Below are 16,445 nucleotides of genomic sequence, written 5' to 3' on the forward strand. Positions count from 1 at the left end.
ATAAAACCGTATTTTATTTATAAAATGTAGGAAATAGTAGAATCAAATTTTCACTCTACAGCGGAGTGTGCGCTGATATGAAACTTCCTGACAGATTAAAACTGTGTGCCGGACCGAGACTCCAACTCGGGACCTTTGCCTTTCACGGGCTAGTGCTCTACCAGAGATGTTAGTCGAGGTGGAAGTACAGAGGCAAAGATGTTGTTGAATGACAGGTGAGGTACACGCGGCAGCAAGCTGAAATTAGCGGAGGTTGAGGCCAGGTGGGTAACAGGAAGAGAGAATATATTCAAGAGCAAGTTCCCATCTCCGGAGTTCTGACAGGTTGGTGTCAGTGGGAAGTATCCAGATAACCCGGATGGTGTAACACTGTGCCAAGATGTGCTGGCCATGCACCAAGGCATGTTCAGCCACAGGGTGATCCTCATTACCAACAAACACTGTCTGCCTGTGTCCGCTCATGCGAATGGACAGTTTGTTGCTGGTCATTCCCACATAGAAGGCTTCACAGTGTAGGCATGTCAGTTGGTAAATCACAGGGGTGCTTTCACATGTGGCTCTGCCTTTAATCGTGTACACCTTCCGTGTTACAGGACTGGAGTAGGTGGTGGTGGGAGGGTGCATAGGACAGGTCTTACACCGGGAGCGGTTACATGGGTAGGAGCCAGAGGGTAGGGAAGGTGGTTTGGGGATTTCATGGGGATGAACCAAGAGGTTACGAAGGTTAGGTGGATGGTGGAAAGACACTCTTGGTGGAGTGGGGAGAATTTCATGAAGGATGGATCTCATTTCAGAGCAGGATTTGAGGAAGTCGTATCCCTGCTGGAGAGCCACACTCAGAGTCTGATTCTGGGTTTGAGGGGATGAGGAAGTGGCTCCAGCTATTTGCTTCTGTACCAGGTCTGGAGGGTAGTTGCAGGATGCGAAAGCTGTTTTCAGGTTATTGATGTAATGGTTCAGGGATTCAGGACTGGAGCAGATTCGTTTGCTATGAATACCTAAGCTGTAGGGAAGCGACCGTTTGATATGGAATGGGTTGCAGCTGTCAAAATGGAGGTACTGTTGCTTGTTGGTGGGTTTGATGTGGACGGATGTGTGAAGCTGGCCATCGGACAGATTGAGGTCAACGTCGAGGAAAGTGGCATGGGATTTGGTTTTTTTTTTTTTTTTTTTTTTGGTGGGGTTTAAGGGCGCTCAACTACTGAGGTCATTAGTGCCCAGTCACAGTTGTTAGAGCACATGGAATCTAGTAAAACTCAAGGGGAGGGGGGGACACCAGAAAGTCCTGACAAAGATGCAGATAAAAGATGTAAAAAAGTTAGATGTCTTTGGACTAGCCAGTCAAAGTTATAAAACGCAAACACGAGCAGCTGCTCGAGCGTCATCAGCTAAAATATCCGGTAAAGTAGATGGCAGGGACAGGACAACACGAGATTGACTAAAGCGGGGACACGACAATAAAACATGGCGCACTGTTAATGCTTGACCCCAAGGGCACTGCGGGGCTGGGTCACCGGAGAGCAGGTAGCAGTGGCTAAACCGGCAATGCCCAATCCGCAACCTGGTCAGAAGGACCTCTTCTCGCCGAGATGGTCGGGAGGAGGATGTCCAAGCAGTTGGGAGCGGTTTTACTGCCCGGAGCTTGTTTCCTTGGAGGGATGACCAAGCATCCCACCACGACACAAGCCTCTTACAAACAACCCCACGAACGTCAGATGGCGGGACACAATGGGAGGCTGGCCGAGGCAGGAGGACTGTAGCCTTGGCTGCAGCACCTGCAGCCTCATTCCCAGGCACTCCTACATGTCCGGGAACCCACAGAAAGCTGACAGGAGAACCATTATCAGTGAAAGAATGGAGGGACTGCTGGATCCGTTGCACCAAGGGATGGACCGGATAGGGAGCTCCAAGGCTCTGAAGAGCACTGAGGGAATCAGAGCAGAGTACATACGATGAATGGTGGTGGCGGCGGGCATACTGAACGGCCTGATGGAGAGCAAAAAGCTCGGCCGTAAAGCTGGAACATTGGTCGAGGAGCCGGTATTTGAAGGTGGCGGCCCCGTCGACAAAGGCACAGCCGACACCATCGTCAGTTTTGGAGCCATCGGTGTAAATAAAGGTGTGACCGGCAAGTCAAGCACGAAGTTCGACAAACCGTAAGCAATACACTGCAGCCGGAGTACCCTCCTTCGGGAGTGAGCTGAGGTCGAGATAAATATGAACCGGAGCCTGGAGCCAAGGTGGTGTCGGGCTCTCACCCTCTCTGAAGGTGGTAGGGAGGGCAAAATCCAATTGTCGAAGCAGGCGATGGAAGCGGACTCCAGGGGGCAGCGGGGCAGACACATACAACCCGTACTGACGGTCGAGAGAATCGGCGAAGAAGGACTGATAAGAGGGGTGGTCGGGCATTGACAACAGCCAGCAGGCATACCAACACAGCAGTACGTCGCGCCGGTAGGTCAATGGTAATTCGGCAGCTTCAGCATAAAGACTCTAGACGGGACTAGTGTAGAAGGCTCCGGTCGCAAGACGTAACCCCCGATGGTGGATGGAGTTGAGACGGCGTAAGAGGGATGGCCGAGCAGACGAGTAGACGAAGCTCCCATAATCCAGCTTCGATCGGACTATGGACCGATACAAGCGAAGCAGGACAGTGGGATCCGCTCCCCAAGATGAACCACTAAGAACTCTGAGGACATTAAGGGAACGTGTACAACGGGCAACCAAATAGGAGACGTGCGGAGACCAACAAACTTTCCTGTCCAGTGTGAGCCCTAGAAACTTAGTTGTTTCCACGAATGGGAGAACAACAGGACCGAGATGTAAGGATGGCGGAAGGAACGCTTTATATCACCAAAAGTTGATACAAACCATCTTCTCTTCAGAGAACCAGAAGCCATTTGCCACGCTCCATGAGTATAGGCTGTCTAGACAACGCTGAAGGCAGCGCTCCAGGAGGCGTGTTCTCTGGGCACTGCAGTAGATCGCGAAGTCATCGACAAAGAGAGAGCCTGAGACATTAGGCGGAATGCAATCCATAATTGGATTGATCGCGATGGCAAAAAGGGCTACGCTCAAGACGGAGCCCTGAGGCACTCCGTTCTCCTGGAGGAAGACGTCGGACAATACGGAACCCACACGTACCCTAAACTTTCGATCCGTTAAAAAGGAATCAATAAAAAGGGGCAGGCGACCGCGTAGGCCCCATCTGTGCATAGTGCGGAGGATACCTCCTCTCCAACAGGTATCATAAGCCTTCTCCAAATCGAAGAACACGGCTACCGTTTGGCGCCTTCGCAAAAAGTTGTTCATGATGAATGTCGACAAGGTCACAAGGTGGTCAACAGCAGAGCGGCGGCGACGAAAGCCGCATTGGACATTGGTAAGTAGCCATTGAGATTCAAGAATCCAGACTAACCGAGCATTAACCATGTGCTCCATCACCTTACAGACACAGCTTGTAAGAGAAATGGGGCGGTAACTAGAAGGAAGGTGTCTATCCTTCCCGGATTTGGGTATAGGAACAACAACGGCGTCACGTCAACGCATGGGGACCTGACCTTCGGTCCAGACGCGATTGTAGGTACGAAGAAGGAAGCTTTTGCCCGCCAGAGAAAGGTGTGCCAGCATCTGAACGTGAATGGCATCTGGCCCCGGAGCAGAGGACCGGGACAGTGCAAGCGCACGTTCGAGTTCCCGAATAGTAAAGGGGGCATTATAAGTTTCCAGATTCAGCTAGTGGAAGGAAGGTCGCCGAGCCTCTTCTGCCTCTTTCCTGGGAAGGAAGGCAGGGTGGTAATGGGCGGAGCTTGAAACCTCCGCGAAAAAGCGGCCAAAGGCGTTGGAGACGGCCACAGGATCAACAAGGACCTCATTACCTGAGGTCAGGCCAGGTACCGAGGAGTGGGCCTTAATGCCCGACAGCCGGCGCAGGCCACCCCAAACGACAGAAGAGGGAGTAAAACTGTTAAAGGAGCTGGTGAAAGAGGCCCAACAAGCTTTTTTGATGTCTTTGATGACTCTACAGCATTGCGCTCGGAGTGGTTTGTATCCAATACAATTCGCCAACGTAGGATGGCGGCGAAAGGTGCGTAAAGCACGTCGTCGAGCACGGATAGCATCTCTACAAGCCTCATTCCACCAGGGGACGGAAACGCGACGTGAAGAGGTAGTATGAGGAATGGAACGTTCGGCAGCATTGACGATAACAGCCGTGAGGTATTCGACCTGACTGTCACAACTGAGAAAATCGTGGTCCGGAAAGGTCGCCAGGGAGGAGTAGAGTCCCCAGTCAGCTTTTGGTATGTTCCAGCTCGAAGGACGTGGGGATGGGGTGTGGTGCAGGAGACGAACGACACAGGGGAAGTGGTCGCTCGAATAGGTGTCAGAAAGGACATACCACTCGAACCGACGGGCAAGAGTGGTAGAACAGATCGAGAGGTCCAAGTGGGAGTAGGTATGAGTAGAGTCCGAGAGGAAAGTCGGGGCGCCAGTATTGAGGCAGACTAGATTGAGATGGTTGAAGACATCCGCCAAGAGTGAGCCTCTTTGACAGGATGCAGGAGAGCCCCAAAGGGGATGATGGGCATTGAAGTCGCCAAACAATAAAAACGGCGGAGGAAGCTGAACAATCAGGTGCATCATGTCAGCCCGACTAACTGCAGATGACGATGGAGTGTAGATGGTACAAACTGAAAAAGTAAAAGCAGAAAGAGTAATACGGACAGCTATTGCTTGGAGTGGGGTGGTCAATTGGATGGGATGGTAATAGACATCGTCCCGAACGAGCAACATGACCCCACCATGAGTTGGGATACCGTCCACAGGGGTGAGGTCATACCGCTCCGACGTATAGTGGGTAAAGGCAATACGGTCAGTTGGGCGCAACTTGGTTTCCTGGAGACCAAGGACGAGCGGACAGTGCAGGCGGAGGAGCAGTTTTAATTCCTCCCGATTAGATCGAATACCTCTTATGTTCCAATGTAACAAGGCCATCGCTAGTCAAAAAAGAGGGGGAAGAAGACGGGGGGGAGAGCTGGTCACCTCGACGCCCGCGGAGGGCCAGGTTTCGAGGGAACAACGCTACAACCGGCGGGAGGCAGATCCTGCTCCATCGAGTCATCACCAGCTGCGGCCGCTGTCCCGAGTTGTGTAGGAGGGGCAGCATCATTTGCCGACGAGAGGCCAGCTGAGCGCCTGGCAGCAGAGCGTCCCGGCGAAACTGAGGACGGCCGGGAGCAGCGACTCACGGATGGAGCGTCAGACGAAACGCGCCGGGGTGGAGAGGGGATAGAGACTTCTTCTTGGAGGCCTTCTTGGAAGTCCGAGGAGACACAGGGATGGTGGGCTGTACCCGAAGAAGGCCCTCACACGCGGGGTCCGTTTTGGAACGCCGGACCTCGAAAGCTGGGGTCCGGAACGTTTCCCAGATGGACGCCTGAGAAGAGGATCGCGGGGGGAGGAGGAAGGGTGGCCCCTGGGGCAGAGGGGGCGGGGGCTGCGGGGGAGGAGGATTTGGAAGAGGGATTTGGGAGGCGGAGGCATAGACCCCGGATGGGGGGAGGAGGTGGAGGGGGGACAGGATAGGGGTGAGGATACTGTGGAAGGAGTGGACACAACTGAGGCAAACGAAGTGGTCAATGTAACGGGATGGAGGCGGTCATACTTCTTCCTGGCCTCAGAATAAGAGAGACGATCCAAAGTTTTGAGTTCTTGAATCTTCTTCTCCTCCTGATACGCGGGGCAGTCTAAGGATCTAGGCGAGTGGATGTCAGGACAATTAACGCACCGAGGTGGTGGGGTGCATGTATGTTCCTCACAAAGAGGACATCCACAATCGCCACAAAGGGGCTCAGCCTCACACCGTGACGACATGTGCCCAAAGTGCAAACACCGACAACAGCGCATAGGAGGCGGGACGTAAGGTCGCACGTCGCACCGGTAGCACATCACCTTTACCTTCTCCGGGAGAACATCCCCCTCGAAGGCGAGGATAATGACCCCGGTGTCGATGCGACGGTCTTTGGGGCCGCGCTGGACTTGCTGGACAAAATGCATGCCTCGGCGCTCCAGGTTGGCCCTGGGCTCCTCATCAGATTGCAGCAGGAGGTCCCGATGAAAAATAACCCCCTGCGTCCTATTCAGTGCCAGATGCGGGACAATGGACACTGGGATGTCCCCTAGTCGGTCGCACACCTGGAGCGCCGCCGACTGTGTGGCGGAGGTGGTCTTTATAAGAACGGACCCCGAACGCATTTTACTAAGAGCCTCGATTTCCCCGAAGATGTCCTCGATGTGCTGAACAAAGAACATGGGCTTGGAGGTGGCGAACGTCCCCCCATCGGTTCGAGAACAGACCAAATAGCGGGGGAAGTACTTCACCCCAAGCCGGCGGGCCTGTCCTTCCTCCCAGGGAGTGGCCAAGGGGGAAAGGGCAGGAGAACCAGAACCAGAGACAGTACCCTTCTTTTTAAAAGACTCGGCTGCAGAGCGACCTGATACATCTTGACGTTTCATCTGCGAAACGTCCGCCCCGATACCACCCACTCCGACCAGGGCCTCTCCCCACGGGCGCCACCCAGCCTCAGCAAGGACCACCTGGCAGGATGACCGCTGCCGGGAGTCCTGATGCCCCAAGGAGACGGGCATCTACTCCTTGGCCGACGTGGGGAGGGTGCAGCTCAGGTATCGGCAGTACGATCCCTGTGTTGTCAGGGGGCTACAACCTAGAGGGTACATGACGACCCCACCACAATGGGCTGGCTACCGTGCTGGATTTCGGGTGCCATGGAAAGTCCATCATGATCGTAGGTGCAGATGGGGACGCACTATGGGCGTAACTTGTACAACCCATCAGGCGTTTAGGCCCAATTTGAGGAATAGTGGGTATGGTTACAATGCCGTTACAATGCTGAGTGCCAAGGTCTTAGTGCACTGAGGACCAGTGGTACACCACGTAAGGCGTCCTTCCCCAAAAGCCTCGTACTTCTGTAGAATTTTGAAAAATAGAGGTCAAACCCCCCACGGGGGACCATCACATGGAAGGCCGAAACGGTTGAAACTCCTTTTAGTCGCCTCTTACGACAGGCAGGAATACCTCGGGCCTATTCTTACCCCGGACCCGCAGGGGGGATGGGATTTGAAGTAGGACCAGGTGAATCTGATGGAACCAAAGGAGTTGAGGTTGGAGAGGAAATTCTGGAGTTGTTCTTCACTGTGATTCCAGATCATGAAGATGTCATCAATAAATCTGTACCAAACTTTGGGTTGGCAGGCTTGGGTAAGCAAGAAGGCTTCCTCTAAGTGACCCATAAATAGGTTGGCATATGAGGGGGCCATCCTGGTACCCATGGTTGTTCCCTTTAATTTTTGGTATGTCTGGCCTTCAAAAGTGAAGAAGTTGTGGGTTAGGATGAAGCTGGCTAAGGTAATGAGGAAAGGGGTTTTAGGTAGGATAGCAGATCATCGGCGTGAAAGGAAGTGCTCCATAGCAGTGAAGCCCTGGACGCGTGGGATATTTGTGTATAAGGAAGTGGCATCAATGGTTACAAGGATGGTTTCCGGGGGTAACAGATTGGGGAAGGATTCCAGGCGTTCGAGAAAATGGTTGGCGTCTTTGATAAAGGATGGGAGACTGCATGTAATGGGTTGAAGGTGTTGATCTACGTAGGCAGAGATACTTTCTGTGGTGGCTTGGTAACCAGCTACAATGAATGGCGCGGCCGGGATGATTGGGTTTGTGAATTTTAGGAAGTCGGTAGAAGGTAGGGGTGCGGGGTGTCGGTGGGGTCAGGTGGTTGATGGAGTCAAGTGAAAGGTTTTGTAGGGGGCCTAAGGTTCTGAGGATTCCTTGAAGCTTCACCTGGACATCAGGAATGGGATTACCTTGGCAAACTTTGTATGTAGTGTTATCTGAAAGTTAACGCAGTCCCTCAGCCACATACTCCTGACAATCAAGTACTACAGTCGTGGAACCCTTGTCAGCCAGAAGAATGATGATGGATTGGTCAGCCTTCAGATCACAGATAGCCTGGGCTTTAGCTGTGGTGATGTTGGGAGTAGGATTAAGGCTTTTCAAGAAGGATTGAGAGGCAAGGATGGAAGTGAGAAATTCCTGGAAGGTTTGGAGAGGGTGATTTTGTGGAAGAGGAGGTGGGTCCTGCTGTGACGGAGGACGGAACTGTTCCAAACAGGGTTCAATTTGGATAGTGTCTTGGGGAGTTGGATCATTAGGAGTAGGATTAGGATTATTTTTCTTCATGGCAAAGTGATATTTCCAGCAGAGAGTACGAGTGTAGAACAGTAAATCTTTGACGAGGGCTGTTTAGTTGAATCTGGAAGTAGGGCTGAAGGTGAGGCCTTTGGATAGGACAGAGGTTTTGGATTGGGAGAGAGGTTTGGAGGAAAGGTTAACTACTGAATTGGGGTGTTGTGGTTCCAGATTGTGTTGATTACAATTTTGAGGTTTTGGGGGACTGGAGCTGGAAGTGGGAGATTGAGTAGATGGCAGAGACTGGGTCTGTGTGCAATGAGAGGAGGTTGAGGTTTGTTGGAAAGGTTGTGGAGGGTGAGTGAGTTGCCTTTCCAGAGGTGGAAAACCAGGAGATTGGACAGTTTTTTGAGGTGGAGGGTGGGATGCTGTTCTAATTTGCAGTTGGCCTGTAGGAGGATGCTCTGAACAGCTGGCGTGGATGTGGGAGAGGAAAGATTGAGGACTTTTATTAGGGACAGGAGTTGATGGGTGTGTTCATTGGCTGAGTTGATGTGTAGGTGAGGGCTATTGATTGTTCAGTTAGGAACTGGTATAGGGACTGATGGAAAGAAGGGTTACAGCCAGAGATGGGAACTTTAAGTGTGAGGCCTTTGGGGGTAATGCCAAATGTCAGACAAGCCCGAGTAACTAAAATACGGGAGCGTAATCTGGCTAGGGCGAAGCCATGTTTGCGGAGGGAATGTAAATAAAACTTAATGGGGTCGTTGTGGGGATGCTGCTACCCTACCTAAAACCTCTTTCCTCATTACCTTAGCCAGCTTTATCCTAACCCACAACTTCTTCACTTTTGAAGGCCAGACATACCAACAATTAAAAGGAACAGCCATGGGTAACAGAATGGCCCCCTCATACGCCAACCTATTTATGGTTAGCTTAGAGGAAGCCTTCTTGCTTACCCAAGCCTGCCAACCCAAAGTTTGGTTCAGATTTATTGATGACATCTTCATGATCTGCACTCACAGTGAAGAACAACTCCAGAATTTCCTCTCCAACCTCAACTCCTTTGGTTCCACCAGATACACCTGGTCCTACTCCAAATCCCATGCCACTTTCCTCGACGTTGACCTCAATCTGTCCAATGGGCAGCTTCACACATCCGTCCTCATCAAACCCACCAACAAGCAACAGTACCTCCATTTTGACAGCTGCCACCTGTTCCATATCAAACGGTCGCTTCCATACAGCTTAGGTCTTCGTGGCAAACGAATCTGCTCCAGTCCTGAATCCCTGAACCTTTACACCAATAACCTGAAAACAGCTTTCGCATCCCGCAACTACAATCCTGACCTGGTACAGAAGCAAATAGCTAGAGCCACTTCCTCATGCCCTTAAACCCAGAACCTCCCACAGAAGAACCCCAAAAGTGCACCCCTTGTGACAGGATATTTTCTGGGACTGGATCAGACTCTGAATGTGGCTCTCCAGCAGGGATACAACTTCCTCAAATCCTGCCCTGAAATGAGATCCACCCTTCATGAAATCCTCCCCACTCCACCAAGAGTGTGTTTCGCCGTCCACCTAACCTTTGTAACCTCTTGGTTCATCCCTATGAAATCCCCAAACCACCTTCCCTGCCCTCTGGCTCCTACCCTTGTAACTGCCCCCGGTGTAAGATCTGTCCCATGCACCCTCCCACCACCACCTACTCCAGTCCTGTAACCTGGAAGTTGTACATGATCAAAGGCAGAGCCACGTGTGAAAGCACCCACATGATTTACCAACTGACATGCCTACACTGTGAAGCCTTCTATGTGGGAATGACCAGCAACAAACTGTCCACTCGCATGGGCGGAAACAGGCAGACAGTGTTTATTGGTAATGAGGATCACCTTGCTCTTGAATATATTCTCTCCTCCCATTACCCACCAGGCCTCAACTTCCACTAATTTCAAGTTGCTGCCGCGCGTACCTCACCTGTCATTCAACAACATATTTGCCTCTGTACTTCCACCTCGACTGACATCTCTACCCAACCTATTTGCATTTACATATATCTGCCTGTGTCTGTATACGTGTGTGTGTGTGTGTGTGTGTGTGTGTGTGTGTGTGTGTGTGTGTGGGCGCGCACGTGCGAGCGAGTGTATACCTGTCCTCCTTTCCCCAAAACTGAAGTCTTTCCACTCCCGGGATTGGAATGACTCCTTACCCTCTCCCTTAAAACCCACTCCTTTTGTCTTTCTCTTCCCTGATGAAGCAACCATGGGTTTTGAAAGCTTGAAATTGTGTGTGTGTGTGTGTGTGTGTGTGTGTGTGTGTGTGTGTGTGTGTGTGTGTATATTTGTTGACAAATTGTGAGAGTCTTTTTGTTGTGCCTATCTGCGACTCAGCATCTCCGCTATATAGTGAGTAGCAACTTTCCTTCTCATAATATTGTTACATTCCATCCTGGATTTTCCATTGTTTGAAATCCTTTTGTGTGTGTGTTCCCCTGCCGCCGCTTGGTGAGCCGATTTTTAATCTATCCATTTACATTATATTCTGAGTTTTATTCAGGCAGACATACACAAGGAGGACAAAAAGGCTGACAAAAATAGCTTTAACCATTTTGACGGATCCCTAAAAATGACCTTTGTTGCTATATTATATACATTAAATGTCACTGAACCTTTCCTTACTTTACAGAGGAAAGAAAACAGTGCACCTTCTTTTGACCCATATGACCGCGTAGCTTTTCAGTCTCTTCAACTATATCATCAGTAAGAGAATTCTTGTCAGTGAACTTCAGCTTAGCTTCCTTCCACAATGGTTAACTTCTTGCTTGCACCCATTGCACTAAGGCATGGACGGTATACAGCACACAAAGGCTTTGGAAGGGCACCGAGAGTGTCTGACCAGATGACGCAATTGAAAAGCCTGTGTCATCGGATGTACTGTATGGTCTGATACAGGGCAAAGAGTTCTGCTGTAAATACTGACCAGTGTCCCAGAGGCGGACACTAAAAAACGTCGGTGCCAATTATGAAGGCACACCATACACTACAGTCAGTCTGAGAGCCGTCAGCATACATAAAAGTACTATCGTAAAGTTCTGTGTGAAGATTGTGAAACTGAAGGCAATAGAGCTAGGCTGGAGTAGTGTCCTCAGGAAGCGAATGAAGGCCAAAGTGAACACAGGCTGCCACACGAAGCCAAGGTGGGGAAGGTTCAGGTAGAGTGAAGTTAAGCTGTCAGAGCAATAGCCAACGAACTCCAGGAGGTAACAGAAGAGGGACACGCCCCCCACTGGCGATCAAAGCAGTCATCGAAGGAGGTGGTATAGAATGGGTGGCCATGCATGGCAGACATACGGCATGCGTATCTGCTGAGGAGAAAGTCATGGTGGTAGGATAGTGGTAGTTAGTCAGCTTCTGCATGCAGTCTCTCAACCAGGCCGAGGTAAACACTCCACGAGTAAAGGTGATCAAGACATTGCTGAATATGCCATGGAGAACTGCAACAGACAGAAAAATCGCCAACAAAAAGGAAGCCGGATATGACCAGTGGGAGACAGGCCATTATACGGTTAATCACGACAGCAAAGAGGATGACGCTCAGGACGGAACCCTGAGACACATCGTTTTTCTGGATAAAGGTGTCTGACAAGGCAGAATCCACACGTACCTTGAAAACTCAGTCTGTTAAAAACTTCTCGAGGAAACGGGACATGCAACCACGGAAGCCCCACGTGTAGAGTGTACAGAGGATACCAGTCCTCCAGCAGGTGTCATACACTTTCCCCAAATCAAAAAAACACAGCCACAATCTCGGATTTCCACAGAAAACCATTCTCGGCATGGGTGGACAACGTAACGACATGGTTAACTGCTTAACGCTGGGCTTGAAATTCACACTGTACAGTGATTAGTAAATTGCGAGATTCGAGCCAGCAAACCAGCAGGGCATGAATCACACGTTCCATCAACTTGCAAACACAGCTGGTGAGAGAAATGGGGCAGTAGCTTGAAGGAAGGTGTTTGTCCTTACCAGGCTTAGGTATGGGTACGACACTGGCTTCCTGCCAGTGACTGGAAAACGTGCCCTCTGCCCTGAAGCGGTTGTACACATGAAAGAGAAAGTGCTTGCCCGCAAGAGAAAGGTGCTGCAACATCTGAATGTGAACATCGTCTGGCCCTGGGGCAGAAGATTGTGATGAAGTGAGAGCATGATCTTCCTGATAGTAAAGGCGGCCTTCTAGCTTTCACTATTCTGAGAAGAGAAGGGTTATTGCCCAAGCCGCCTCCACTTGTTTCTGATGGAGGGAGGCAGGGTGATAGTGGGAGGACTCAAAATCTCTGCAAAATCGCAGCCCAAGGTGTTGGAGATAGCAATAGGGTCCACTATGATATCCCCTGTTATGTTCAGGCCAGAAATTTGGGAATGGACCGAGGTTCCAGAGAGCCATCAGAGGTTGGTCCACATGACAGAAGAGGGAGTGGAACTAATAAAACTACTAGTAAATTAGATCCTGTTAGCTTTTTTGCTATTCCAAAGAACGTGATGATATTGTGCAGCTGTTTATTGTGATCGCAGTTTGGCATTTAGGATGATGGTTACAAATGTGGAGAGCATGTCTCCACGCATGAATTGCATCGCAGCATGCCCCGCCCCAGTCAACCAAGAGACCGGGACACGGCATGCTAAAGAAGAAATGCGAGGAATGGAATGTTCTGCAGTAGTAAGGTTGACATTTGTAAGATATTCTACCTTGTCATCACAACAGGAAAAATGTTGTTCATCGAAGGTCACCAGGGAGGAGTAAAGCCTCCATTCGACCTTAGAAAGCTGCCATCTGGGTGTGCACGTAGGTGGAGTAGGTGTCAGCATACAGACAGCACACAGGAAATGGTCACTTGAGTATGTGTCAGACAGAACAGACCACTCAAGATGATGGGCAAGCTGAGCAGTGCAGAAGGATATGTCCAAATGGGAATAGACATGTGTGGAGTCTGAAAGGAATGTGGGTGATCCGATGTTAAAGCAGATGAAGTTAAGTTGACTGAGAAGGTCAAACACGATCACACCTCTTGGAGAGGTTCTGGGAGGATCCCAAAGGTGACGGTGTGCATTAAAGTCACCAAGAAAGTGGCGCAATAACTGCCCAATAAGCTAGAGGAAGTCTGTCCTGGTGACATCGAATTATGGAGGGATGCAAACAGTACAAACGGAAAAGGTCAAGTGAGCAAGGAAAAGGCGGATTGCAACAGCTTGAAGCTGGGTAGTCAGGAAGATGGGTTGACAATAAATGTTATCCTGGATGAGCAGCATCACTCCTCTATGAGATGGAATGTCCTCCTCAGGGGATGGTCAAAGCAGACCAGGAAGAAATACGAGAGTTCAAAGCTGTCATGAGGATGCAACTTTGTTTCCTGGAGGCAGAGAACAAGTGGAAGCTGTGATTCTAAGAATAGCCATAAGTCCCCTTTATTGGAGCGAAGGATGCGAACACTCCACACGAGAATCGTGAAGGGGAAAGGAGAGGAGGGAAAAAATACAGTGCACGGAGGCTGGAGGATCCTGCTCCATAAGGTCTACAGAGGCATCAGCATTCTCCACCTGTCAGTCTCTGGAGTCCACGGCAGAAAAATGATCGGCGGTGCACACTGGCGACACGGAGGTCGGTCAGGCAAGGGTATCACGTGGCGACAACGTCGGAGAGGATCTCCGAGTCGGCAAAGGAGAAGTCCATTTTCCTTCGTTTGACTGCTTGGAGACTTTCCGGCTGGTAGAGAAAGACTCAGATGTTTATTGGCTGAAGAGATGTAGAAAGTCTTCGCAGGAGTATTCCTTCTGTCCTCTCTGACCTGTCAGTTGTGTAGCAGGTGACTTTTCCCCGTGAGGCAAAAGTTTCGAGGATTGTTGCACAGCTGGAGGAGGAGACAGGGACATTACCATGATGCTGGGCGATTTCACAACCATGGTGTTAAATTTTAGGTCACGTGTCTACATGGCCACGTCCTTTGTGGAGCGAGATGTGGCAAGAACAGTACTGTAGGTGCCAGATGGTACAACCCAAGGTTTCCAACTAGCCAACAACTTCCGAGCAACCGGGTAAGCCAATTTCTCCTCCACCCAGATCTCCTGGACAGCCACTTGAGATACACTGGACAATTTCACAGCACGGTTAACAAGTTAGGAATGTACAGTTGTACTGTGATAACTTTGTAGCCTGCTTTGATCTTTGACAGAAGCGCCACTCTACCAAAAGCAAGAGAGAGAGAGTGTGTGTGGGCACTAAGGATGAATCTACTTTTTTAAACACACGACAGACTGCCACAATGGCCTGATCGAGCACCTTCCGTTCCTCACCTGCAGCCTGCCAGTAGCACCTGGCGGTACATCTCGACGGAGGACTTGCCGCCAAACTGGCGGCCCGTCAGGTAGGTGTTGTGCGAGCTGTTGATGTAGTAGTGCGCCAGTGGCTGGTCCATGTCCATGTAGAAGTCCAGCCGGTCCAAGAAGACGGGCGCATTCTCATCGGACATCAGGTACCGAATCAGTCCGTCCTTTGTCAGCTTCTCTGTGGGGGGAGGAAAAAAGTGAGCCCGACCATAATTGTTGCAGACACTATTTGTTACAGACTACTTCTCACTTAGGCAGGTAGGAAAGCAAGAACTTTTTCCGTACTGAGAATGTACACTTAACAATTCTGTCAGCAGTTGCAGTATCTATATTAGGTGACTAACTTCAGATTTTAAAGGTTCATTTTCGAACCTGGCCTATTGATGCTGCACTGACAGTGCCTCATCTTAATACTAAACATCAATGTGGAAACACATGCTTTATAAATGTCTACAGAATACATGCTACAATCCACACATGCCTCTTACCAAGACAATCATTAATAATTGCTTTAAGAAATTTAATAAAGTCGCTGGCTCCCTGCCAGCAAAATGTTGAAACTGAAAAACTAAAAATATGTATGCTTTTCTCGGTACATTTTTAATTTCATTCATTCATTCACTCAATCCCTTTACTGGGTTCTGCAGGGCTATTTTGTGAAATAAGGCAGCAAGTTTCTGTCATCTGATGTATTTCGAAGTACAGTCAACACACATGAAAATGACTGTTCAGGTAGACCAAAACTTTCCAAGGCCACAACGTTGAGCAATGAAACTAAAATATTTGTTTAACTGTTGCATAGTCTGGTAGCCGAATAACGTATCAGTACAATGCTTTTTCAGCAGTGGCACGACTTTTGCTAGTTTGAGAACATCTGGAAATATACGAGTTACCAAGATCATTGAAAATGCCATTACTGCATGCCGAGTGCATGCTTTTTATATGAAGTAGTGGTACAGTAGTGCTTCAATTATCAAAATTGGTTGGTTGGTTGTATGGAGGGGGGGGGGGGGGGGGGGGGGGGCGCATGGATGTTTGGAAAACTGGTTTATTCGGATAATCAAACTGTATGCTTTTATTTATCAATTTACCAATAAAAACTACACACACTTGTAATAACATGAATCTCTTTTGTTATTACAAAGGCAAGCACAATAGGAATGTATGCAGCACAAAATAGTAAGCAAAGAACTGTTTAATACATATGAATTAATCCATAAAAAATTCTTAATTTTGGTCTGTCTAAGCAAGCTTACCCACTTACGAGCAGCTAAGCAACCCACTTTTTCCAGGAATGATATGTGATGCTGGTCGCTGTCATCTTGAGCTTCAAATCAATGTAAGGCAGTATCTAAACATGCATATGCTTTAGAAGCAGGCGTCATATTTTTGTCTTCATTTTCTGGATCACTAGATGATGAGATGCTGGTGGCATCAGCTTTATCAGTGATAAGGTTTACCCTGCACGATTTGGTGCCCTCGTTTGTCGGCACTCATCCACTCTACGTCTTCCTCCTAACATTCATGTCAAGTGAGTTCACTCATCATATTGAGCATTTCAGCTACATCTTTCTGTTTGTCATTTTCAATCAGACACTTAGAGCTTTCAACCATATTCAAAATTTCATTCCATGTGTTTTTTCAGAATCTGTCCCTTTACACTACCCCATGCTTGTACGATTATGCAGGATGCCTCTTTTAAATCAATATTTTTATGGTTTCTTAACAGACTTTCTTTTCCCTCTTCTCCTCTTTCTAAGAATAACTTATGTAACAATTCTTTTCTATATCATCATTTGAAAGTCTCAATAATACCTCAATCCATAAGCCGTAATAAGCAGATTATGTTAAGAAA

General features: G+C 49.3%; 1 protein-coding gene across 5 annotated transcripts in view; it reads right to left on the bottom strand.

Moving 5' to 3' along the window:
* Window positions 1-16,445, bottom strand: part of LOC126210263 (1-phosphatidylinositol 4,5-bisphosphate phosphodiesterase) — a 421,472-nt gene that overhangs the window by 82,778 nt on the left and 322,249 nt on the right. For all 5 annotated transcript variants that reach the window (XM_049939453.1, XM_049939454.1, XM_049939456.1 and 2 more), the window contains one exon: window positions 14,558-14,768. In XM_049939453.1, the coding sequence (XP_049795410.1) occupies window positions 14,558-14,768 (211 nt within the window). The remainder of the gene's footprint in view (window positions 1-14,557; window positions 14,769-16,445) is intronic.

Source organism: Schistocerca nitens, chromosome 10 (assembly GCF_023898315.1).
Source record: "Schistocerca nitens isolate TAMUIC-IGC-003100 chromosome 10, iqSchNite1.1, whole genome shotgun sequence".
In the NCBI taxonomy this organism is placed as follows: Eukaryota; Metazoa; Arthropoda; class Insecta; order Orthoptera; family Acrididae; genus Schistocerca; species Schistocerca nitens.